The sequence below is a fragment of the Budorcas taxicolor genome, chromosome 11, assembly GCF_023091745.1.
Source record: "Budorcas taxicolor isolate Tak-1 chromosome 11, Takin1.1, whole genome shotgun sequence".
Lineage (NCBI taxonomy): Eukaryota > Metazoa > Chordata > Mammalia > Artiodactyla > Bovidae > Budorcas > Budorcas taxicolor.
In genome coordinates, this window is record NC_068920.1 from 127017279 (window position 1) to 127045099 (window position 27821).

General features: G+C 44.0%; 1 protein-coding gene across 1 annotated transcript in view; it reads left to right on the forward strand.

Moving 5' to 3' along the window:
- Positions 1–27821, forward strand: part of ANTXR1 (ANTXR cell adhesion molecule 1) — a 261100-nt gene that overhangs the window by 196506 nt on the left and 36773 nt on the right. The window contains exon 17 of the mRNA XM_052648002.1: positions 4996–5076. Within this exon, the coding sequence (XP_052503962.1) occupies positions 4996–5076 (81 nt within the window). The remainder of the gene's footprint in view (positions 1–4995; positions 5077–27821) is intronic.

The following is a 27821-nucleotide window of genomic DNA, read 5'->3' on the forward strand; positions in this document are numbered from 1 at the left end:
ACCAACGCCCTCAAAATTAGAAACTGCTACTACTCCTTCTGTTTCACAAATGGAAAAATCAAGGCACAGAGGGGTGACTTGCCTAAATTCACACTGCTAATAAGGTGTTTCTTGATTTATTTTATTACTGACAAAGCATCCATTCCAGCTAGCCACGAAATCTGTTATTAATCAAGTAGTAGAGAGGACTGGGAGCCTGGAGGTAAAAGACCAATCAGGACACTATTCACAGGATGAGTGACAGGTGATCACGGCCAAGGCAGTAGCCGAGGAGACAGTGGGGCAGGGCTGGACAGGAAGAGGCAAGAGGGAAGATGAGACAGAACATCCTCCAGACATGGTGGAAGCTGGGTGTGAAGGGGTGGCAGAGAGAGAGGAGGTGAGAATGATCTGTCTGGTCATTGCCTGTCTCGATGTCGGTGGTGCTCCATGGCATACTCAAGGCAGGGTGCCAAAGGAGGAGCAGGCTGGGGAAAATTATTCAATATGTGATGTTTGGGGTTTTTTAATACCTGTGATATGTTTACTTTACAACTAAGATTTGGTAATTGGATCGGAAGCTTATATGAGCCATGGGCAGACAGGTAGAAATTTGACCCATGAGACTAGGTGAGAGTAGGCGGGGTGAGCATTCTGCCTGGGGGTGAGTCTAGTAGAGGGGGGACACCGAGGGAACCCCCTTGCATCAAGTGTAGGCAGAGGGGAGGGGAAGAAGAGGCTGAAAAGGATATGAGAGAGTTAAGAAGGAGCAGGCAGAGCCAAGGTTTAGCCAAACCTTAGCGAAGCAGCTGTGGTGGAGTGTTGGGGGTCCCCAGACACCGTCATAGAAGCCAGGGGGAAAGGCGGAAATGAGGTTGCAGGACAGAGTGGAGGACGGGCGCTCCATGCTTGTAAAGTACAAATTATTGGATTCTTACTCGTCATCTTACATTCATTTCCATCTTTCTACAGGGCATTCCAAATTATCATTTTAATGACTTTACCTAAGGATTAACACATTGATAACATTGAATGAATGCTTTCTGTGAGACAAGTATCTTACTTCAGGGGCTTCCCAGGTGGCACTAATGGTAAAGAACCTGCCTGCCAATGCAGGAGACATAAGAGATCGGGTTCAGTCCCTGGGTCGGGAAGATCCCCTGGAGGAGGGCTCGGGGACCCACTCCAGTATTCTTGCCCAGAGAATCCCATGGACAGAGGAGCCTGGAGGGCTACAGTCCATGGGGTCACCAAGAGTTGGACATGACTGAAGTGACTTAGCATGCACGCATCTTACTTCAATATCTAATTGTAAGCCTTTTAAGAAATCCATAGAGCAGACAATATTATTATCTCTCTTCTTTTTAAAGATGAGAAAGGTAAGACTTAAGGACATGAAACAGTTTGTCCAAGCCCACAGCAGAGCTGGTGAGGGGCAGCCCCAAAATACAGTCTAAAGCCAGTCATTTTGTGCTTAAATCTCGCTCTATGATCTGTTGCCACAAAGAAACATGACCCATTCTCCTGGTGTTGCACATCTAGGTGGTTTTTGCCCCTTTTCCCTGCCTGGAACTTTGGATTTCTGCTGAGTTAATTATAATACTTCCTCAACAGCCAATTTTCCTTTTAGCCCCATCTCATTGCGCCTCATTTGTCAAGGAGTTGAGTGATCAGTGCACATACTACTGAGAGGGGGATGATTTACCAGGTCAGTTACCAGGAGTCCCCCCTAAAAAAGGGAAAAGAAAAGAGGCATTCATCCAGGAAGTCCACCTGGTTATATCCTGACATATAAATGCTTATCCCAAAGAACTTTAAAGGAAAACATTTAACCAATGATTGAAACGGTTTAATGCAAAAAACCATGCTGAACACAGCAGCAGTCCTTCCCAGCACTGTGAAGTCATTCCAGAATATTTTTAGAGGTTTTTGTAAATACTTGGCCAAGAGAGATGAGAAACATTATGCTTAGCAAGACAGAGTTGAACCCACAAGAACTCAAGCGACCATTGATAAAGGTTGCAGAGCACATTTTTTGTATCTGAATAAAACCCACCAGAAAATAACTTCAGAACACCAGCTCTTCAAGGTGGCATTCTTAAATTGATTCTGCCACTGTGAATGCTTTGTGGCAAGGAACTTGAAGTTTCTAGACTCTCCTAGCCTTTCAGCATTATCCTTCAAAGACCACTTACAGATCAATGTTTTCAAACATGCTCGCGAGACCCCAACAGGAATAATGTTGGCCCAGTAAATCCTTATGTGTGCATATGTGTGTATTCACTTCATACACTAATACTCACACCCATGCATGTTTAACTGATACACATTTTTCACAAATCATACTTATCCTTACCATATGCCATTAACTCAAATATTTTCTTTTCTATTAATTCAGATCCTAATACACAAAATTATTCCATGAGGGGTTGAAGAGTTGCAACCCCCAGTTTAGAAACCCTGTTCTAGAGGATCTAAGGGAAAGTGCTCCAACCAGAAGATCTGCACAAGGAAGAAGCTGCAATTAGTATAATAGAAAGTATATGAGCTTTGCACAGGGAACTATATTCAAAATCCTGTGATAGACCATAACAGAAAACAATATTTTAAAAGAAGGTGAAGTGAAAGTGAAAGTCACTCAGTCATGTCCGACTCTTTGTGACCACATGGAATGGTCCATGGAATTCTCCAGGCCACAATAATGGAGTGGGTAGCCTTTCCCTTCTCTGGGGAATCTTCACAACCCAGGGATCGAACCCAAGTCTCCTGCATTGCTGGTGGATTCTTTACCAACTGAGCCACAAGAATGTAGATACGTGTGTAACTGAGTCACATTGCTTTATAGTAGAAATTAATATAACATTGTAAATCAACTATACTTCATTTTAAAAATTAATGAATGCCTTAAATTTTTTTTTAATATTTAGAATTAGACAGACATGGTGGGGGCATCCAGTCACACCTCTCCAGTTTACAAGTTGTGTGCCTCTGGCCAAGTTAGTTGACCTCTCTGATTCCTTCCCCATAACCCCTTGGGACTGCTGGGAGAATGAAATGAGCAGACAGACAGAAAAGCACCAGGCCCAGCACATAGCAGCACTGGATGCATTCATTCATCTAACACATATTTACTGAGCACCAGAAGCTGTGCTAAGGGCTGGGTATACAGCAGTTAAAAAAACCACCTCTGCTTTCATGGAGCTGGCATTCCAGGTGACAGAGACAAATACTAAGCAAATAAACAGAGTCTTTGTCAGGGAGTGATAAGGGCTGTATTAGTTTCCTACTGTTGCTCTAACAAATTACCTCTAAGTGGCTTAAGACTGCATAAATTAATTGTCTTATAGTTCTGGGGGGTCAGAAGCCCAAAATGGGTCTCATTGGACTAAGATGACAGCAAAGCCAGGGCTACACTCCTTCTGGAGGCTCTAGGAGAGAATCCATCTCCTCATCTTTTCCAGACTCCAGAAGCTGCCCGCTTATTGGTTTGTGGCCCCCTTTCCTCCCCAAAGCCAGCTACCATGGGTTGAGTCCTTCTCACATGGGATCACTCTGACTCTGCTTCTGTTTCTCCATCTCTTTCTCTGACCCTCCTGCCTCCCTCTGTTAAGGACCCCTGTGAAATACATAAATAATAAGCAAAGCCATGTGGTTAGCTTGGGTCCATCCAGATGATCCAGGATCATGTCCCCTGTCTAAGATCCTTAACGTAATTGTTGGGGCAATTCGAGCGCAGGTTGAAAAAGGATTTCCAGACACACAGCATTTCAGAAGGGAGTGAGTTTATTAAGAACAAAGAGCAGAGGTAAAGGAGGCACTGCAAACACAGTGGGCCGACCTGACCGACCAAGAAGAGTTGACAGTTTTTGTGGGTTAATAGTCAATTTTTGCAGCCTCAAGACAAAGAAAATTCCTGCTGGAAGGTTGGGGATTGGTTGGGGCACTATAGAGTGTTTACTAGAGTGGGCATCTTTGCCTAATTTGGAGTCAGGAGGCCTGTTAGTGATCATCAGGGGCTTTGGGCAACAAAGGGTCAATTAGCTTGTTGACCTAGTTCTGGGCTCCACTTCTGTGGCCGTGGTACAGGGCCCGCACCTGTGGCTTTGGAGCAAGGACTCGACAGTAATCAAATCTGCAAAGTCCTTTTTTTGCCATGAAAGGGAACGTAGTTACCAGTTCCAGAGGCTAAAATGTCATGTTTAGAAGTGGAGGCGAGCAGATTTCCTGGTGGTGAAGGGAAATCAGACAAAGTAAAGGGGACTTCTGCCTGTTGGTGGAGTCACCACCAGGGTTAATAATAAGAGCAAAGCTAAATAAATGTCCTTTTTTTCCTGTGTTTTTAGTGTTTGCAGTGGCAGAAGCCAGCTTCACTCAGCATGTCTAAGGAACTAGAACATTAGACTCCCTTTGTCACGTACTGTGAAAACTTTAGCCCTCAGAGATTCAGTCTTCTCAGATTTAGCCAGTCACCTACAACTCCAAAGGGGGCTGTGATTTGTGGTGATCCATAATGCTTGGTCATTTGTCCCTCAAGCCCAGGATTCTGGAGCCTCTTGTGGGGACAGCCATGGATCTGCGCCCCAGGACCCTTTCACTGGTCCAACCCCATCCACGCTTCTATTCATTTTCCTGAATTTGTCCTCATTATTTCGTTTGTAAACTCGGGACACTAAGTGGGAAGAAAAAACTTGAGTGCAAGTTGAAAAGCTTGACCTGCAGTGTGAGGAGATGCCCGGAAATGCAATGAGGGCAACAGGCTGAATGACTCCTCTGTGTCTGCACACCTGAGGCTGCGCTATAGTCGTAGGTGTCTCCTGCGTGAGCATCAGGGTTCTCTGGGATGCGTCTCTTCTCCATTGCCAAAACCCACATTTTGAACTAGAGAGTCATGCCCTGTGACAACTGCATTGCTGGTGAAGTGTGGTTCATATGACTGAAGAAGCATGGAAAGTTCATGTCAGTGCGGGCCCTCGGTCTGGTTTCAGATGTAATCTTGATGCATTTGTTTTATTTCAGGGAAAACTTGATGCTTTGTGGGTCCTACTAAGGAAAGGCTACGATCGTGTGTCCGTGATGCGTCCGCAGCCAGGAGACACGGTAGGATTCGTTAACGGTGTCGCATACACGTGTTCTTTTTTCTCTTTCTCTCTCTCCCTCTGACTGTTGAGCTGCAATAACTCCAGATATATGAATCCAGCGATCATTTCATGCTGTGACAAATCAGATACTAGTTTTCAAATTTCGGGTTCTACAAGACCTTGAGTTTCGACTTGCTTTCTGATAAGGATTTTGACCGAAACAGGTTAGATTAGCGTCCTAGGACTTGAGCTGCTGGGTTTCCAGGTACAGTGAGTGAATAAAGCAGGGATGCTCAGGCAGCTTCCGCAGAGAGGGCTGCTGCTCCTCGGCCACACTGGCCAGTGGTGACAAGCAGGACGCCAGGGCCACAAGGTGGAGCCAGGGAATAGGGACCATAGGAAAACTCCCCCATCGTCCAGCAGGTGTTGGGTTTGTCTGGTCCAGGATCACAGGAGGGTCTTCCACAGTGAGGATTTGCCCCAAAACTGTCAAGGCCAAGCTCAGAGTGTCTCCAACTGGAAGGAGATAGCAAGGGAGGAGGCCACAAAGGCCTTAGTCCTCATTTTGTAAATGAGGAAACAGAGGACAGGACAAGCTGAATAATAACAACACTGGAAACAACCTCAGTTCTGCCGTAATCATGCCATTGCTAGCTCTTCTGGGAAGAGCTATTCTCTCTTTTATAAAATCTTCAAAGCAAAGCCTGGGACCAAATTCTCCCTCAACCACCTGCAACCTGCATCTTTCATCTGCTGCTCTGGGAATCAGACACACTAACCCAAAGGCAAAAGTGTCTAATTTGGGGCTCCTTTGAATCAGGTAGAGTTGGGTCTGAATTTTGCTTCCTTCCTGCCTGGAAAACTCTAAGCAAGTCACTTGACCTCTCTGAACTCCATTCTTCATATTGTAAAGTGGTTGATAATAATTACTTCAGTGTGGCTGGCTGGAGACAGTAATGTTTGTAAAGCATTTGGCTTTATGTTTGAACACATTAAATAGTAATGCTCAGTCAAACATTATTATGATTATTTACCTTGTTCTTTTCTGTCTGTGAAAGGTTGATGCAGAAATTCAAACTATATTGCTATTGATTATGTCAAATATACCTGTATCTTTACACTGCCCACTCTGCAACATGGCACAATTAACAACACCCTAGAGCACAGTCAGTCAGGCAGGTCACCCTCCCTTTGCACCTGGTGACAACAGATGGCTTGTGTTTGAGAGGATTTGGTCTAAAGTTTCACAACCTGAGCAGACTGCTGCCAGCTAGCTGTTCCTGCTCCACGTTGTGGCAGGGACAGTGGGCAAGTATGATGTGTAAAAAAAAAAAAACACCCAGGGCATATAAATGCTGGGCCAACTTGACTTTCTTGATCTCTAGAATTTGTTTTTTGTCTGGAAGTCAACAAGAACACACTGCTAGAGCAGATTTTAAAGTACACACAGCTAACAGAAATGAGCCTAGGCCATCAGCTTTGTACTCAGCATGGTATCTGGCCTTGTAAGTTAATACATATGGTTTCTGTGGAAAATTAAGACATTTTTTAGCCTGCATGAAACGCATCTAACAGATTAAGAAAAAAACAATAGGATAGGTAAACTCCTTGGGCTCAGCAGTACTATTTTTCTGATAGAACATGCTAGTCCATGAATAAGCCCATTTTTCTCAGAGCACTTGAAAAACATCTCCATTCCGATTTGTTAACATTCCATTCTTCACTGCCAGAAACAGATTTATAAACTGGGTCAACCAGAGAATCAAGTGTAGGAAAGAGGAAGGATAAGAGAAATATTATGGTAGATAAGATGTAAGAACTAAAACTGTTTGAGGGCGAATGGCTGATTGGATAAATCTAACAAAAATGAGATGAAAATGGATGGAATCCTTCCTTCTAACGAATCACACCTAGATTGAATCTCTTATTTACAAATTCTGAATAAAAGTTTGTGTCTTTCACATTTGAAGACCTTCTGTGTGCTTTTGAGAAATACAACCCCACCCTGAAATTTGATTCTCCCGTCACACAAAATGATAGATGGGAAGGACGGAAGGTCTGAGAGTTAGGATACATTTGTGACCATGTTCTCAGAGGTGTTGCAAAGTACAGTTGTCCAGCCTACTTTGAAATGGACATTCTTTACAGGAATCCTGCTGAAAATTTTAAGACACATGAGAGAGTAGATGCAGAGAACTGTGTCTTTGTAATCATGGTGATGGCCACAGACATCTAGTTGTACACGTGGAGATACACAAGAAAGATCATAGATTATGTAGGAAGGAAAATTCAAAGCTACTTTATGGCAACTCAGGAAAGAATTCTAGAAGAGAAGACTATACTGTAGCTTATTATTATGTGCTTATTCTGTTCTGTTTTCATAACTTCGACAGACTCACTACAGACCTGCCTTCTTTGCACGATGGATAACTCTGTAAGAATTCCTCAGCACTGATTTATGGGGCTGACCACATTTTCCATAAACTCAAAATGACTACATCCAGGCATGTGCTCATGAACAAGAGTCACAGGTTCTGAGTTTTTCCTTTAAAACAAAAACAAACACAAACATCACCTAATTACATTCTCAGTTATATTCTGAATTGTTTCAAACACATGTTGATCTCACAGAAACCTGGCAGTTCTTCCTTCTCAGTTCCTGTCTGCTCTATCCTTCCCCAAATGCACCCACCCCAGCATTACAGACGTGGGCTCACCAGTAGAGCCTTCGAGGCTGCTGGAAACGCGGAGTGCCTCCAGCCTCCACCGCAGAGCAGAGGGCTGGGAGAGGCCTGAGCCCAGAGTCACATCCTTCCCTGGGACTGGTGCCCACTTCCCGGGAGCTGCCCAAGCCCTGGGTCAGGGAAGACATGAACGGGATGACAGCAGCAGACGTGAGTGCTTTCTGCCTGCCGCCACCCGTCTTCCTCTTTCTGCCTGGGGTGGGCCCACTGTCCTAGTGCATTTGGGAGCCCACCAAGAGAGCCTGAGCTAACATAAAAGGGAAAGTACCGAAGAAGCCACGTAAGTAGCAAACCAGCAACACATTGGATCCTAAAATTTAATAAGTTCACTAAGCACATGGTGCTTGCGTGCCAAGTCGCTTCAGTTGTGTCAAGCTCTTTGCAACTCTGTGGACTGTAGCCCATCAGGCTCCTCTGTCCAAGGGATTCTGCAGGCAAAAATACTGGAGTGGGTTGCCATGCCCTCCTCCAGGGTGCCTTCCCAACCCATGGATTGAACCTGTTTCTCTTACATCTCCTGCATTGGCAGGCAGGTTCTTTACCACTAGCACCACCTGAGAAGCCCCAACCACCTGGTAACCTCTGCTTAAACCATCCCCTGGCTTCCAGTGTATAGCCACCGCTTTGCTCTTTCGAAACCATGGATCTCAGCTTGCCATCCCAAAGCTTCAGTCTTTCAAAGGCTAGGAAGAAGCCCCAAATCCTTAGCTTGATTTAGAAAGGCTGTCCTTGTCATTTCATCTGCTTTTTCCCCCTGGTTCCCCTATCACTACATAGAGGCTCCAGCCACCTAGAATTGCTCCCCATTCCCTAAACATGCCAGAATCGTTTGTGTCTCTGTGCCTTTGCACAGTCTTAATTTCTCTGCCTGGGATGTCTTTCCCATCATCTCTACCTACTGAACTGTTACCTTGGTAAGATTGTTCATGGTCCCCATGGTACCCCTGTAAACACAAAACGTTGCTGTCCAGACCCAGGCTTTAAAGGGGGTTTTACCAAAGTAGAGAACATTCACAGAGACTTAGCAGGAAAGTCTAGAAATTAGAACCTGTGTCCCAGGAGCATTTTCCAGGATAGTCCCCAATTCTTCCTAAATGGGAGCCTCTCTGACTTCAGAAAATTTTACCATTCAAGGACAAATGGCAGAAGGAATTGGGAATGTTCAGTCTGAGGCAGAAGACTTAAAGGGAGCTGAGAGCTTTTTAACTTGGTCATCATGCTAAGCGTTCTTTTTATAAACTATTAATATTTTCTCTCTGGGCCTCCCTGGTGGCTCAGATGGGAAAGAATCTGCCTGCAGTGGGGGAGACCCAGGTTTGATCCCTGAGTCGGGAAGATGCCCTGGAGAAGGGAATATCAACCCACTCCAATATTCTTGCCTAGAGAACTCCATGGACAGAGGCGCCTGTCAGGCTACAGTCCATGCAGTCAGGTTGCAAAGAGTTGGACACAAGTGAGTAACTAACACTTTCATTTTCATTAATATTTTTAATCACTTACCTGTATTCAAAGAATAATCTTTTCATGCCACTTCATATCATTATATGATGTGATTTTAAATGCAAACTGTGACATTATATTTCAGCCTGCCTTCTCTTTTTAGAGTGTTTATTTCAAGTGTTTTACAGATGAAGCTATCTGTAATCAGTATACTTGTTGCCAGATCATTGTGCACATTCATGAATGTTTTCTTAGAATTAAACATGTAGTTGTTTCATCGATCAATCAAACAGCATGCAAAATTTTAAAGTTTTGACATGAATTGCCAGGTTGGGCTCATTATTCATTATTGCCTGAAACACTGTGTGAATTAACACGAGAGCCTGCCATCTATGAAAATTCCATCTCCCGTTAACGTTAATCTTATCTACTTGACAGATAATTTAATTTAATTTGTGTTTTCCGTTACTGAAGTGAAACTTCTTTCAAATAACTATTTTCCCTTTTGTCTATTGCCTATATATGCCTCTGTCCTACTTTTTATTGGATATTTTAGCTTTGATTTTTATATGGCCATTTGCTTAACTCATATTCATTCATTTATTAGTCAAATGTTTTGAAGATCCAGTGGTATACATTAAGTATATGATGCTTACTTCATGAAACTTAAAGTCTAATTTTGTGTCTGTGTGTGTCCGTGTGTGACATTACCTATAATTTTATAGTTAAATCTATGAATGTTTCTAATTTCTGCCTTTGGTGTCAAACTTAGTCTTCTCTAGTGCAAGAGGATGTAAATTTTCACAAAAATTTTCTATTACTTCTACTCTGTCACTTTTAGTTTTTGATGGTGTTGTGAGTTGGTACCTTTTCTGTATCTTCCTGGGTATTTTATGTAAATTTTGGAGAAGTGCCCTCAGAAGTTATCAGCTATATGTTATATCAAACCAGAAGCCCTGGAACATTAAAGCCTCTAAAGTACAGAATATGACTTCAGAGAAGACATGAATGAAGTTAAGCCACAGATAGAAGTTACAGTAACACGTATTTCACCTTAAAAAACTGAAAGACGAGTTTCAACAACAAATGGGCTTCCACAGGCATCACTGGGGTTGCTCCACGTTACTAAACAAGGGTAAAACCAGTCAAACCACTGGGCCAGGACATAGTAAACAGTTCCTGCAGCAAATCACTAGTTCTCAAACTTGAGCACAGAATCACCTAGAAGTTTTGTTAAAACACAGGTTGCTGGATCCCACTGTCAGAGTTTCTAACTCAGCAGGTCTGGGGTGGGGCCTGGAAACTAGCATTTCTAACAAGCTTCCAGGTGATACTGATGCTACTGGTCTGGGGACTACACTTTGGAACCAGTGAGATAAATGGAATTAGATGCCCATCAAGATCCCTCTAACCCTAATTGCTGGGGACTTCAAGTCAGCATCTCTGTGTTTATTTGACCACCACTGACTACTTTCCTATGTTTCTCTGCAGAACACCTATTAGCCTAATTGGGGAATAACTGCTCTAGCAGAAGTCTAAATATTAAATACCAACCAGTTGCAGAGAAATCTTGCCAGCTGCAGATGGTTTTGTTCCTAGATTGCTAGTTTCAAACACAGAAATGTAAGGGAGTTTCAGAGATCAGAGTTCACGGAATCCAGTGATTTTCAATCTGGTTGCATGTTGTAATCATCTGGGGAGTTTTAAGGCCCTGGTGCCAGATTCTGTTTAATTTTTCTGGGATGAAGTCTGGATACAGGAGTTTTAAAAGCTCCCCAGGTCATTTTAAGAAGCAACTAGGGTTGACAGTCAGTGATTTGATCCAATTCTCTATTTCTTGTCCTGGGCAGCATCTTCTGTTTCCCTCATGGAACAATTTGAAGGCAACTCTCAACATCCCTTCAAAAACTCTATCCTGTGTTTCATAGGCATAAGGAAAATGGATGATTACAATCAGCAGACAATAAGCATAGATTCTTCCTGCTCCAATATTGTTACTGCTTGGGTAAAGAGAAAGGCAAAGAAAAATAATAACTCTGCCTCCTGGGTCTTTCCCAGATGGAATTAAAGTATCAACCTGTCTAAACCCTCTCCAGGCATTTTTACCCCAGCTTTAATGTCCCAATCCCTGCACATGCTTTGGGAGGAGCCACTGGGGATGGATGTCGTCTTTGTTTTCAGCTTCTCAGTTTCTCTCCGATCTGGCATGGGGAGGCTGGTACATTCCATCGCTCCATCACTATCTGCAAAAACAAAATATGAGGCACACTCTGAACTTGTTTTGCAAGACTGAGCCTTATTGCAATCAGAAGAGACCCAGGAAACACACATGTAGATAGAGATGTACTTAAACAATATATGATACTCCTCTGAAGGGCAGCCTCGGAGGTTGTGAAATCCTCTCCCTGAGCTCCCCAGGGCTGCCGTCTGCACAGCTGTTTCCAGCAAGGGAGCTGGGCCAGTCACGTGGGCCCCATGCCTTCCTACTGTTGCAGAGGCAAGAATGATCTGGGCAGGTTATCTCCAGGGACAGAGCATCCTCAGCCCAGTCCTTCGAAAGCAGACGAGCCTCCTGCAACGTAAGCAGACTCAAAGTGTGCACACTCTGTTTCTTGCTTTCTCTTTTCTCCCTCTCCATGTACCTTGCATGACCTCCTCCTCCTCCTTCTATCGTCATCTTGGCTACCTTCCCTCAAACATTCTCTCATCAAATTTCATCTACTGTGCTCCCACCTAGGAACCCATCCCTGGGCTGGGCACTGGGGATGTCAGTTAGAATAGGACTTAATTCTAACTTCCTGGAGTTCAGGGCATGATTTGAAAGAGTAAAGCATTGTATTAATTATAGATGGTAGAAGCTGGAGTCAAGATTGCCGGGAGAAATCTCAATAACCTCAGATATGCAGATGACACCACCCTTATGGCAGAAAATGAAGAAGAACTAAAGAGCCTCTTTGTTGAAGTCCTTTAATGGACCAGAACCTGGTGGTCTGGAGTCAACCGATAAGAAAGTAAAGGAGAGAGAAAGAGGCTGATATTCCTTGGTTTACGCAGAAAGCCAATAAAGCCCCTGATACGGGGCTTGCTCTGTTCACGAAGGCCTCAGGCACCCTCTTGATGGGGTGAAGGCACAGAGCGCCTTCTCGAGAGGGTCTCAGAAGCCCGGCAGGAAAGTGAACCCAGAGGACCTCTCCACTCCAAGGGATCAGCCTGAAAGAGAGAGAGAGGGGGAGAGAGAGAGAGAAAGCAAGACACGGGGACCAAAGCTCTGATGGAGCAAAGGTGTTTTATTCAACATTGTGTAGGTATTTATACTGTCTTACAAGATAGCTATTTTCAGCAGAGATAAAATCAAAACTTACAAGTTATCAAGGAAACATGAGGTCATCCATATGAAAGAGAGAGGGTTGTAAATAATCACTTTTACCATATGGTTCATAAAAAGGAATAGGGTACTTATCACCATATAGAAAAACTAATGAAGGAAATGCCTGGATTCCTCAGCCCTCAGAAGAGGCTTTCCTCTCCTCTTAATTCCTGAATATTCAGGAATTAATAAGGAACAGAGAATTCCTGACAGATCCAAAACAGCACACAGGAAGCCTCCTGTTAAATGCTTCCTGACACCTCTTGATGAAAGTGAAAGAGGAGAGTGAAAAAGTTGGCTTAAAGCTCAACATTCAGAAAACCAAGATCATGGCATCCGGTCCCATCACTTCATGGCAAATAAATGGTTTAACAGTGGAAACAGGGGCTGACTTTATTTTTCTGGGCTCCAAAATCACTGCAGATGGTGATTGCAGCCATGAAATTAAAAAACATTTACTCCTTGGAAGGAAAGTTATCACCAACCTAGACAGCATATTAAAAAGCAGAGACATTACTTTGCCAACAAAGGTCCATCTAGTCAAGGCTATGCTTTTTCCAGTAGTCATGTATGGATATGAGAGTTGGACTATAAAGAAAGCTGAGTGCCAAAGAATTGATGCTTTTGAACTGTGATGTTGGAGAAGACTCATGAGAGACCCTTGGACTGCAAGGAGATCCAACCAGTCCATTCTAAAGGAGATCAGTCCTGGGTGTTCATTGGAAGGACTGATGTTGAAGCTGAAACTCCAATACTTTGGCCACCTGATGTGAAGAGCTGACTCATTTGAAAAGACCCTGATGCTGGGAAAGATTGAAGGCAGGAGGAGAAGGGGACGACAGAGAATCAGATGGTTGGATGGCTTCACCGACTCGATGGACATGGGTTTGGGTAAACTCTGGGAGTTGGTGATGGACAGGGAGGCCTGGCGTGCTGTGGTTCATGGGGTCGCAAAGAGTCAGATACAACTGAGCAACTGAACTGAACTGATAGAAGCACAGCGGCTTCCCAGGGGGAACTAGTGGTAAAGAACCCACCTACCAGGACAGGAGCTATAAGAGACATGGGTTCATTCCTTGGGTTGAGAAGATACCCTGGAGGAGGGCATGGCAACCCACTCCAGTGTTCGTGCCTGGAGAATCCCATGAACAGAGGAAGCTGGCGGGCTATAGTCCATAGGGTCACAAAGAGTCAGACGCAACTGAAGCGGCTTAGCACACGTGCACACAAAGAAGCACAGAAGGGGAAGAACATGAAGGGGAAGAACTATTATCTCCATTGTATAGAGCAGAAACTGAGACTCGGAGGGAGGTTAGACACACAGCTGGGAAGGGGCAGATCTGGGGCTTAATTCAGGACTATCAGACTTGAAGTCCACACTGGGATTCCTCAAATCGTTTACGTATTCAGTAGATACTTGTTGAATAATATAGAAACCTTAAAGTTTCTGTATATTCCAAAATGTAAGAGTTTCTATATAGTCCTTTTTTATTAAAAGATTAATGTCTATTTTCTTGTTATTATACAGATTAGCTAAGTCTAGATTAAAATACTGATACCAGTGTCTTATTAGTAGTATAAGTGAGAAAGGGATATTTTAAAAATATTTAAATATTTAATATTTTTTAAATATTTATTTTTTAAATAAATATTTTAAAATATATATACTTATCAAACACTTCCTGTGAGATGAGCACTGAGTTTCTGCTGGTTGTTCACCAACTAATAAGCTGTGTCCTGTCCCTTGAGAAGCAGGAACCAATGGTCAAGGCCCCAAACACCAGTGTGATGGCTCTGTAATGGATGTGAGAGGTTGGGGGCAAGGGAAGGAATACACCCAGGAAGGGCATTTCACCAGCCTTGGATCTAAACTGGCTTCTAGAAGTGGCATTGAGGCTAACATCAGAGCAGAGTTGTGGAAGGAGGCTCTTCTGTGGGAAGGAATCTTGAGCAAGAATCTGGGGGTGGCCTGTGGCTTCTTCGGGAGACTTGAGGAGCGGGGTTTGGTGGAGGACAGTGCAAGGAGTGGAGGGAGGGGGTGGAGGAGGTGCTGGTCATGGAGCCCACTCTGGGGACAGTGGAGAATCACTGCCAAGTGTTTTAGGCATAGTTGTGTTCACATTGTGTTTCAGGAAAGTCACACTGGCTGCAGTGTAGACATGGTGGCAGCCTGACCAGAGGCAGTGGTAGGAGGAAGAAAGAGGCTGGATTTAGGAGATGAAGAAACAGAATGCCTGGATTTGGCAACTGGCTGGTGTGGAGGATGAGAGAGCGGGTTGTCAGGGAGGACCTCCAGGTTTTGGTCTGAGCCAACTGTGACATCATTCACCAGGATAAGGGTGCAAGAAGAGCTTTGGGAGGGAAGAGGAGGACTTAGCTTTTAAACTTACAGAATTGAGTGTAAGTACCACCAGCTTATTACACTTCAGGAATGCTCACTCTCAGAGTTATATACATTCAGGGTGTGCACCTACAGGACCTGAGAGTGGAAGGTGTGCCCTGGATGCCCCCCCTTACATCACCCGACCTGTCAGGAGGCAGTTTTTCTCTAGTGAGAGTTCTGGGCAGGAGGCAGAGACTTAAGCATCCCCACCATGACGACTGAGACCAATGTGAATAGATGCAGAGCCAGGGAGAGGGTGGAGAGAGAGAAGGGAAATGGCTTGAGTGCTGAACACCCAGGGTCACATCCTTTGAGCTGGGGCGGGGAAAGAAAAAGGAGAACAAGAGGGAAATGAAGAAGGACCAGCCAAAGAAAGAGCAGGTGTGACAGAGTTTGGGTCATGGAAGCCAAGGGAAGATGGTTCATCACGGAGGAGGCTGGGGTCAATAGCATCAAGTATGGGAAATTTAGATGCAAGCTGACCAGTCCATTAATTACAGCAGTGAGAAGGTCCTGGAGGTCTTCGTGACGTGAATTCAGTGCAATGATGGGGGCAGGAGTGAGGCTTAGTGGAAAATGGGAAGGGAGAACCAAAGCAGTGGCTGGAGGAGAGCTGGACTTGAAAGAGGCTCTTTGTTTGATCAGGATGAAGGACTTAAGAAAGATGAAGGGCTCATGATGGAAGACCAGGAGGGGCTGAGACTGAAGAGCTCACTGTTAGAGGGCAAGGGCCCTGAGGAAGTAGAAGACCTAGTGGCCAGGATATGCCTCTCTTCCTTAGTGACCTCAGTGGCAGAGTCCAGGATGTGCTCTCCCCCATTCAGCGGCCTCTGTCTTCCCTGATAGGCCAGCCAAGCAGGGCATGTAGACATAGACTGAGGAGAGAATGAAGAGGAAACCAACCACACCTTCCGAATTCTACCTCTCCCATGCATCTGCACTTTCTGCAAAGTCACTCAGTCATGTCCAACTCTTTGCGATCCCATGGACTATAGCCTACCACGCTCCTTTGTCCGTGGGATTTTCCAAGCAAGAGTACTCGAGTGGGTTGCCATTTCCTTCTCGAGAGTCTTCATGCAAGAAACATGGGAATTTGGGATGCCATGTTGCAAGCAATTTCACTTCAAAACTCCACCTGCAAGAGAGCCCATTGTTGGGTCCCTAGAATATATTGCTGTATGTTTTGTTTCTCGGTGGCAGAATGGAAATAATGATCTTCTCTACCCATGGCACCTAAAGGGCAGTGCTGACTGCATTGGGGTATTTTGTTTTGTTAGTGGAGGCCTCCCACTTCTTTCATTAGTGGGGGCCTCCTACTTCTCCAATAAATTAATCCCATAATATCTGTCAATTACCAATTACTAGTTTTATACTAGGTTATAATCAGCTACATAAGTGAGATACTTGTCATGTATCAATATTGTGGCAGAGCCCTGCATTTCATAGACAAAGCCATCAACAAACGTCCTTGGTCAGGATTAGGTTAAACCAACAATTCTGGAGCTAGTCTCTCACTCTTACTATGTACTAGCAGGGTCACTTTTCAGGCCACTGTGCTCTTTAAAATCATGTCCGTTTTCCAAAGAATTGTTTACTGGGAATGCATACACCTGGATGTGTAAGCTGTGCCCTGTGACAGAGGACCACCCTGAACATCACTGGTCAAGCTCCCTGAGACAGGCCTGCATCCCAGCTCAGAGAGGAGTGTCTCTTCCTGACTCACACAAAAGCACCATGTGGGCTACTGATGGCCCCCATCATATGAAAATAGAAAGCAACTCATTTCTTCCCAAGGATTGCTTTAGATACTATTGCTCAGTCCAGTGGGTTCCCCCAACTTTATCATTCCCAGTAACATCCTTCTCACCATTTCTTGTACTCACCAAGAAAGCATTTACATACTTAATAGAGTTTTTACCCTATATTATCTTTTTTCTTTATTCACTTGTGACCATGCATGTATATAACTTAATGTCTGATTCTTTCATTTAATTTTATACCTATTAACATAAGGGGGAAACAATTTTTCAAATTGCTAGGCAATTAAAATCATTAAAACCACTGTTCTATATGTGCTGATAAGACATTCTTTCCTGAACACTGGCAATTTTAAAACGCATGGGCATCTGTGTAAAGACATGAACATCCCCATTTGAACAGCTTGCTGGTGAAACAGCAGATCCAAGTAACAAAAATACCAGCACATTCTAAGACACATCCCAAAAACGTGGTGAAAATGGATAACGTGGGCAAGTCCCAGCGTCCACAATACACACAATAGGTTGGTTAACGTTCTGTAGAAAGTTCACCTGACCCTGAGGCTCTTATCAGTCATTTCCTGTCTGCCGAGTAACATTTTGCATTTTAACCTCCTCACTTCAGTTTTCCTCTGAATTTGCTTCATTGCATCTCTAGTAAATGCCTCTGTTCTGACAACACTGATTGGTGAAAGTAAAATGAACGGGGCAAACCTGCGAGCAGGAAATGTTTACCCAACTTTCTAAGTTTGATCTTTTTCAGCAGATATTACTGAGGTGCTGGGAAGGGCTCTGGGGAAAAGGCAAACAAGTGTGAGACCTCAAAGAACAGATGGCTAAGGTTGAGGAGACAGAACAGATGGTGGTCAAGGCCAAGATAGCTGAAGGGAATGAGAGCCACAGAGGAAGGAAAATCACCCGAGAGGATGGGAGACCTTCTCCTGGACTGGTAGGACTTGAAATGGGCTTTGGAGGAAAGTTGGGACTTGGGCAGACAGGAAGTAGGAAGGTCGGGGTAGCAGGTTTCCAGGACCAGCCTGCAGCCCATTAATGCCCATGGCCAACTTGCAGAGTGAGAGGAGACACCTCAGGATGGGATACAGAGGATGAGTGTACCTCCTGAGGCTGGAGGGGGAACAAGGGCGAGATGTTACCACCCTGATGATAGGGACTGAAAAATTTACACTATCACCATTTTGAGCTAGTCTTAAATATTAGGATAAATATTAGAGTGCCAAATTACATTGTATTTCAAGACATTTGATTTCAGGCACAGTTTCTCAAAAGTTTTGCAAAGCTCTGGTTTGACAAGATATTGATAGAGTTTTTAATTGTTTTTAATGTATGTAGAAAACTTGGCCATAGGCATCTTTGTCTTGCAGAACAGCCCAGTTAAAATCATTCTACCAAAGCTCAAGTATGCAAAGGATCCAATGTGTTGGTAAATAGTTAATAGGCTAGTAATTAATGATATTGGTTTGTCAGGATGAAACAAAATGACAAGCGTAAATAATTCAAACAGATGGGAGTTCATTTTCTTCCCTTCTTTACCCTGAAAACTACAATTGATTTCAAAGAAGTTAGATCTCTGCACACAAGAAAAACTTCTCAGAATTCCTCTCTCATATTTAAATCAGCAGTGACTAGAAGAATCAAATTGCTGTATTAATGTCTTTATGTAAAGGTCAATTCCTTCTTGCACAATAGACAACAGGCTTTATATAATGCTTTTTCCTTAGTCCCTCTGCTCTTCAATTCACAGAACCGCTGAAAAAGTAGACATTTCTATTTTAAAGTAGGGGAAAAGAAGTTTGCATGGAATATATTGGTTTTTACTTTTATAAACAGGGATCTTCAAAATTTTTATCAGTGTCTGACACCAAGATGTAAAGTCCCCAGTAGATCTGGAGAGAAAGTCCAATTTGCTGGCCACTGACTTCTGACCTTTCATAAACTTTTGTAAGACTAGATCATTTAAGAAAAAAAAAAGCAAATTATAGGAAATGTTCCTAGAGGGTGTGATTTATTTTGGCTGAGCCCCTTCCCTGGATGTTTGAATTCTCAGTAGTATTTATTCAATTCTCACCCTTGGAAATCTTTCCTTCAGTGTCTCATTGGAGAGGAACATGAGTACTTAGAATTCTTGGCTTACCCGCCTGATTTTACAAAAGAAAAAGTTCAAGACATCCTCTGTCCACAGCAAAAACCAAACTGTACCCGAAACTTGCAAAGTTAACTTTCTTTGGAGAAGTTAAACCCAAAGTTGATGCTGCAAAACATACCATCTTGAGATTTTTTTTTTTTTGAACTAACTTCCTGCTCCCAGTGGGAGGTCTCTTTAAATAAATAATTGTGAAGGTATCTGATGTGGCTGAGGTCTCTCCCTTCCCTTTCAATACCCCATAACCTAACCCCTCCTTTTTCCACACCCATACATATTTCCATACTCATCAGCATCATCATTTTATTGCTTAGCTGATGACTTTCACCTTTGAATTGCCTCATCTCCCAAACAGCTGCAGCAACAGGTCAAGTCCTGGTATCAAGTTGCAAATAGCAAACAGAAGAGAATTTGGGGGTTGAAGAAGGCAGGGCTGGGTAATAAAGACACCCCTGTTGAAATTCTCTGATCTCATTTTTTTTTTCCTGACAAAGAGAGTCAGGACTAAGGGAAATTGGGCTTGGTTCTAGGGTCAAAATCTCATCCAAGTGTATAATATAACATTGTAGGAAGTTTTCTGCTTTGCTCAAGTGTGATGTTTATGTCTAGCCACTTGGCAACTATGGGCCTTCTCTTCCAGCTGAGGGCATTGGAAAAGATCATCTCTAGTGAATGGTCTCTACCTCTGCCATAGGCCTCAATTAAGATTTATTTAACCCAGTTTGGTGGGGAGTTCTATTCTGGTCCAAAAGTGTTTGGTTGAATCTTAGGTGGCAGAATCTGACCTAGGGGATATCTTTCCAGAATTCACAGGCTGCTGTAGACACACACACACACACACACACACACACACACACACACACACACACACACCTTCTCCTAGTATCTCCATTACCACCTCACCTCAACCTGACCCTGAGTCTCAGGAATGGGTTGGAGGTTCCTCATGATCTCAGTCCCTTCATTTTCAAGATAAGGAAACTGATGTTTAGCAAGCTGATGGGGACACCTCCAAACACTCCCAAGTACATTTTCTCAGATGCTCCCCATTCCTGCTTTACTTATCTCCTATTTTCATATTAATAAGATTAATGCTCTCATACTAAGATCCCTGCTTCATTCACAGTTACAAAGGGACTTATTGGAAGTGGCAGGACCAGACCCCTCCAGCCGTTTACACACCCTGGCTCTCCTGAGTTCTCTCCCCAGGCCAGGAGAAGAGGGTGGGGCTCATGATTGGGCTTAATCCCTTGAAGAAAAGGTAAACCAGACAGAATTTTGAAAAGTAGAGCTGCTCCCTGTGACCCAAACCCCTCCTTTCCTGTCCACTTACCTTTGCCCACCTCCCAACGCTGTTCCATTTTTATACCCTGCCCAAGATGGCATACCCACTGCTTGCCTCCCTTAGTGACCTGCCCTCCTATCCGTGTGCTTAAGTTCCCAAGTTACTTCATATTTTCTCTTACTGATTCCACCTCTGCCTTATCTCTATCACCAACACTGTGTCTAAGACAGAGTGCACCCATGCACTGGTCTTGAGCTCTGACCCTACAGCAGGGACCATGCTAGGCAATGGGAATTTACATGAATGAGGCCAATCCCTGCCCTTGTGGGATGTACATCAGAGTCGTCAGAAAAGCACTAAATTAGAACTTGCTGTGATGAGTGGTATGGAACTGTGGGGAGCATCTGAAGTTTCATGGCAGCATAGAACACAGGGATTTAATCCAGGCTGGGGGACAAGGGAAGACTTTGAAAAGAGACCGTTGGACTGAGATTTAAAGGATGAGCTCTCCTGGTGAAGTGAGGGAAAGGCATTTGGGTGGAAGAAACAGCATGTATGAAGGCCCAAATGGGAGACGAGCTGAAAGAGGAGGCCCAGGCTGACACCGGAGCGGGAGGGGAGAGCAGTCACACTCCACCTCCCAGCTCTGCCTTCTCCACCCTTAGAGCTGCTCACATCTTTCGGGTGCCCAGCTCTCCGAGGCTCTCCCCTGACTCCTGCTCATTGGCTGGTCCTTCCTTCTTCCTGTGCTCACAGCTGCTGCCTCAAAATTTCACACCATTTTAATTTAAAGGCAGTACTGATATTTCACTCCCTGAGGAAGCAGTAACTGATTTGAGGAAAGGGACATTTCCTTTCCTTTCCCTCACAGCACTGAGAACATGGTTCAATTTGTTTTCTTGTTCTATGAAGACTTTTTCTGTGACCCCCAGGTCACAGCTATTTGTAAACTTTTATAAGATTCCCTCCATAGGTACCTGCATTTCAGTAGTGGCCAAAGACATCTCAAAAAAAATCCTCACCATTAATAAAGAGGGAGAGTTCACATGTTCTTGTAGGGGCATCTTCAGGTAAAATGAGGCTGACTGAGCATTGCATTTATTCAGTTATATTCACACATGCACCTATGTGTACACACATATCACTCACCTCACTACACCAACAGTTTGCACGTGTGCTCAGGCATGTCCAACTCTTTGTGACCCTATGGACTGTAGCCCACCAGTCTCCTCTGCCCATGGAATTCTCCAGGCAAGAATACTGGAGGAGGGTGCCATTTCCTGCTCTGGGGGATTTTCCCTTCCCAGGGATCTAGCCCACATCTCTTGCATCTCCTGCATTGGCAGGCAGTTTCCTTACCACTATGCCACCTGATTAAGCATTATTAAAACATTAAACTTTCATTATAATTGCAGTTCGTACTTTCTGTCATTGCCATTTATTAATAACTTTGACTTTTCCTTTAAATTTTTTGAAAATAGAAAATCTGAGAGGAAAACGACTCTGACTTTACTCGTCTTACTTTATAAATTCATTCTTGTGATATTTGTTTAACGTTTAGTATTTTTCCATTTTTTCTTTTGGCTAAGACCATCGAGAGCAGAGCTATGTTCAGAATCCATAGTAATGGCAGAGTTAGCTTCAGGGGTGCTCACTCCTCTAGCCTTCAGCACCTGTGTGCTTTCCTGTATCCCCCCAACATCTGGATTGGGTCACCCCATTGACTGGGTGGCCCTAAGCAGCTGACACCCAGTCACTGGCCTCAATCCCCAGCGTACCTACTTTCCAAGGCCTCTGTGACTCCAACTCGGATATAAGCTCTAAATAGGAGTAAATCTTGTGTAAGCTTTTCCACATTCGCTACTGCTCACTCAAGGTGATTTGTAATGGGAAACTCTTGAATGTCACAGAGTCTGGAAAATTGAACATCATAACAGACATCCATGCCCCTTACTGGGATCATTAATCAAAGTGGGTCCGCTGGAAAGTCCACTGTGGAATCCTCCCTTCTTTTTTTCTAACAGGGGAAGTAGTTCTGACCAAGCAGGCCTGGACTTGTTAAGCATGGAGGTAGAGAGAAATGGAAAGAAGAGGGAATATTTTCCAATTGGTGGTGGAAACATACTTACCAAAATTTATGAAGCCACGGCCTCGATGCTCCACCATGTCCGTAGGCCCAGGGGATGTATGGTCCTCCAGAGATGGCCAAGGCAGCTGTAGAACTGAGGTTACCTTCTGTGCTGGTAGACAGTAAGCATCCCTCCAAACCAGGAATAAGTACAGACCTCCTGTAGCCCATGGTCCCCACTGTACCCCATCAGCTGCCCTGGCTTGTTCTGCCCTAGATCCTCCGCTGGTGGCCTAGAGCTGAAAATGTGTTTGCTAATGATTCACAACAGAACCTCCTAGCAAAAAACTAGGGTTACAAGCAGTTCACATCACACACACCAGCAACCCACGTGACTACATCACACACAAGGTCACTAATAAGCAACACAGATGGAAGCTTCCAAAAGACTTAACCTACCCGTGTGAAAATTCCAGTTTCATCCAGCAGTGTTACTATGCCTTCAAATTACTGTAAATGCCAATGGTGAAATGACTGTTCTGATCCTCGGTGGACACAGCCAAGCTTTGATGCCTGTCCTTTATAACTCACCCATCTATGTGCAAAAAGCCTGAGACTATATAACAGATTTATGAATCAAGGGAGAACAATTTTTGGATAACTTTACCTTGTAATCGTTTTCTTGCTCTCTTAAGCTCATTCCATTGACGTGTTTAGTTCTAATCCATTTCCAAGTTTGATATTTTTTAAAGACAACAATTTGATTTTTGAAATTCTCTAGATTTGCAAGCCATGGACCAAACTGTCTCACCCTGAAGAAACATAGCTTCTCATAAATCTTTCTCTGAAACATAGCGTGAGAGAAAAGGGGCATGATTTGATTTTAAATGAGTATAAAGCTTCCTATCACTTCCAAAATAGATAAATAGACAGACAGACAGACGGGCACAGTTTCAAACAGTTTTACATACCTTAAAGAGTCTATGGAAATCAGAAGATAAAAGTATTTCTATGACAGGAATTTAAATGCTTAAATTTTCTTTTAAGCTCCTCACTGGCCAGTGAAAGAGTCAACTAGAACTTTTCTTTCAGCTGTGGAAAACAGTGGGCAACTTAGTGGAATTATAAGTGGAGTCTTTTACAAATAAATGGAGTGTTTTACAAAATTATCTGTGACCTCCCCTTTCACTCTCACAAGTAGCAAAAGATCTTGAACACCTCAAAAGTAGAATCTAGGGACTTGCCTGGTGGTCCAGTGGCTAAGACTCCATACTCCCAATGCCGGGGGACTGGGTTCAATCCCTGGTCAGGGAACTAGATCCCACATGCCACAACTAACACCTGGCACAGCAAAATTTAAAAATTAAAGCAAATTTTTCTAAAAAATGTTAAGTGTAGGGCTGCGCAGTCCCATAAGGCAGCCCCCAGCCACATGTGGCTATTCAGCACTTGAAATGTGACTAGTCATAAACGCCATGTACTGTACGTGTGAAATACACTCTGGATTTTCAAAGATGTAGCATGAAAAACGGAATGTAAAAGATCTCCTTCAATTCAGTTCAGTCGCTCAGTTGTGTCCGACTCTTTATGACCCCATGGATTGTAGTATGCCAGGCATCCCTGTCCACCACCAACTCCCAGAGCTTACTCACACTCATGTCCATTGAGTCAGTGATGTCATCCATCTCATCCTCTGTCATCCCCTTCTCCTCCTGCCTTCGATCTTTCCCAGCATCAAGATCTTTTCCAAGGAGTCAGTTCTTCATATCAGGTGGCCAGAGTATTGGAGCTTCAGCTTCAGCATAAGTCCTTCCAATGAATATTCAGACTGATCTCCTTTAGGACTGACTGGTTTGATCTTGCAGTCCAAGGACTCTCAAGAGCCTTCTCCAACACCACAGTTCAAAAACATCAATTCTTCAGCGCTCAGCTTTCTTAATGGTCCAACTCTCACATCCGTACATGACTACTGGAAAAACCATAGCTTTGGCTAGATGGACCTTTGTCAGCAAAGTAATGTCTCTGCTTTTTAATATGCCGTCTAGGTTGATCATAGCCTTTCTTCCAAGGAGCAAGCGTCTTTTAGTTTCATGGTTGCAGTCACCATCTGCAGTGATTTTGGAGCCCAAGAAAATAAAGTCTGACACTGTTTCCACTGTTTAACCATTTATTTGCCATGAAGTGATGAGACCAGATGCCATGATCTTAGCTTTTTGAATGTTGAATTTTAAGCCAGATTTTTCACTCTCCTCTTTCACTTTCATCAAGAGGCTCTTTAGTTCCTCTTCGCTTTCTGCCATAAGGGTGGTGTCATCTGCATATCTGAGGTTATTGATATTCCTCCCGGCAATCTTGATTCCAGCTTGTGCTTCATCCAGCCCAGCATTTCTCATTATGTACTCTGCATATAAGTTAAATAAACAGGGTGACAATATACAGCCTTAACATACTCCTTTCCCAGTTTGGAACCAGTCATTTTTATATTGGTCACATGTTGACCAATTCTGGACCTATTATTAAAAATACTCTCACTTGTTTCTTTACTTTTTACAAATGGGGCTACTAGAAAGCTGAAGATTACATATGTGGTTTGTGTGACACTTCTATTGGTTGTGCTGGTCTAGAGAACTAGCCTTCAAGACACTTGTGAAAGGAGGGACAACATGATTTCATACAGGCCCCGCATCTTTCAGCCATCTCTATTTAGTATACATAAGGATCATTTCAGAGTTTTGGGTCACGGTCTGCCCTTCCTGGTTTTCTGTTAGGTCAGTTGTGACTTAGCCTTTCTGGTCCAATTCCTATTCCAAACTTCTTTTTCAGAGCCAAAAGTCTTGCGCACTCCAAACCAGCATGGAGGGTTTTGTTTTTAAGCTTCCTTTTACTATCATCACAGGGAAGAAAGGGTTTGCTGCATTTAAAACTTTGTTCTAGATATTTGTACATTTATTGGATTCTCTGCTTTATCTCTGAAAAATTCCTAGAAAGCAAATATTATCCCCATTTTACCAAAAAGAAAACTAACTTGACTTGGGAAATAATAACTTGTTTTTACCAGGAGCTTCGTAATGTGTAATTATTTTGAATGCATTTCCTGTGATCACCCTTTGATGTAAGCGTTCTCATCCCTGTTTTACAGAGGAGGAAATTCACTTTACAGAGGACTCAAGAGCCTCTTGAGTCCATGGCTGATACATGGAAAAGCTAGCGTTTATTCACTCATCACGTTTATTTGTCAGGCTAAGCCCTGGTGAACCAGGAGGCCATGGTCCCTCCCTGTGGTCTGCACTGTAGGGTTCCCAGTACTCAAGTGTTAAGTGCTATGACAAGAATTAAAGTAGAGTGATGGTATAGAAAGAAAATAAACACCTAGCCTATGTGGTTAGAAAAGCCCTCTCTTTGGAGAGATGGGCACTGGAGAGGTGGCACTGAAGGTAAGGTGTCAACGACAAGCAGGAACTGGCCATGTCAAGATCAGGAGAGGAACAACAGTGTGACACCTGTATGGCTGGAGAGAGCATGGCTCGTTGGAGGAAGTCACCAAGTGCAGTAAGAGACAGGAGGGCAGGGCTTGTAAACCAGGGACTGGATTTTACTCTGTGTGTTAACAGGAAGGCTGCATGGCGTAGAGGGTTAGCAGGGGAGGAACATGGTGTGATTCACATTCAACCCAAACTGCCCTTGATTCGATGGAGAGAAGGGATTGTAGGGTCCAGAGCAGAAACTGGGAAACCAGTAAGGAGCTCGTTGCAAATAGAGCTGGGTGAGGGGCAGTGGTGATGGCCTGGCGAGAAAAGAGCAGAAGTGGCAAGAAGTGAATGCAATCTGAATGCATTGTAGCCGGCCTTCCCTGGTGGCCCAGTGGTTAAGAATCCACCTTCCAATGCAGAGGATACAGGTTCCATCCCAGTTAGGGAACTAAGGTCCCACATGCCATGGGACAACTAAGCCTGTGCACCACAACTAGAGAAAGCCCATGTGCAACGAAGACCCAGTGCAGCCAAGAAAAAGAGAAAGGAAGAAAGTATTGTGGAAACACAGCTGATGAGACTAGCTGATGGGTGCTCATCCCTCTTTCCATCTGGCTGTCCCTCTAGCCCCCTCCACCTCCTGCAGTGTCCTTCCCAACACACTCTGTCCTGGAAATTCACATCCCATTCACCCAGTAGGGACCTTTCCACCATGCCCAGAAAGCAGACGGAAACTCCAGCAGAGCGCCACTGTGTGTCACCCTTTGGTTCCGCTTTGTGAACTCTTGTCGTGCCTCGCTGTCAGCCTCTTGACTATGCTTGGTAAGCTCTGGAATCACATCGAGATGAACAGTGAGACCTTACTGTATTCCAGAATCTCTTCCATGGAAATAATAGAGAAGTGATTCTGTTCTTTGTCACATTGGGGCTGGCAGGAAGATGAGTCATTTGCACATTCATTTGCCCTGATGCCATTTGGAGAAAAAGCAGAATGCATTGTCATATATGCCAATCATCAGCCAATGCACCATGCACACTGGGGCCCAGCCTGGGGTAGGCACTCCTGATTAGCGGACAGAGCGGACGGGGAAGAAACCGGGTGGTATGTCATAAAGTGATCGTTTGCTGCTGACAGTAAAATGGAGAGAGCATGAGTGGAGGGGGTAAGCCAGAGGTCAAGTTTGGTTGAAAGAGACTGCAGATAGGAGGTATGACTTCAGCTTTTCCTTTGAGGATGCTCAGGCTTTGGCTAAACAAAACAAAAAAAGTAAGACCAACTGGGTTGCCAGTCAGCAAGTTTATATGTGCATGTATATGTATATGTAGCCCCTTCTCCAGCCAGAGAAAACATTTTCTTGGCGTGCACATTGAGCCTTCATTAATGCTCTCAGTGCTAAGGAATGAGAACTCGCTCTCCTTTACCTACTAGCCAGCCAGCCTCTTCCCAGGAAAACAGAGGGCGATCAACCACAGCAGCAGGTGTTTGGCACGTCTGCATATGCCCCACACCCCCTTCTCTCTGATGTGAGGGAGTTCTGACTCCTTGACAGCAATGAACTATACCCCCTCTGAAACCTCCACTGGCTCCCACTGCCTGCACACAAGATGTGTTTTATGCACACTTATTCCCCAGCTGCTCATACGCATCAAATAAGTTTGGGGAATGCTGCACTTGACAATGTTAAAGGCTTGGTTTTGTTTTGCTTTTTAATCTGCAAGACTTCAAAGATGCTTTCATGACCCAATTACATTGGGAATCTCCAAAGAATTCCCATGGAATGTATCATGTCATATTTCCCAAACTTGAAAATGACTGCTCTGTTTTGATTGAGCATCACTTGCGCCCTGTGGAAGGCAAATTTGGGAAGTGCTGGGCTGCCCAGCATTTCCCCCCAACCCCCTGACCCCCATCACCCTGCACAGTGGATCAGACTCTGCCTGCCTCTCCATGAGTCCTACACAAAACAGTCTGCCCTTTGAGACACTGTTTCAGTGGGCAGGCCCTATGTATTCCTGCATCTAGACCTCCACTCACACCATGCCCTAACCCAAATGATCTTGGCCTTTCCTGTCCTCTGATTGTAACTCA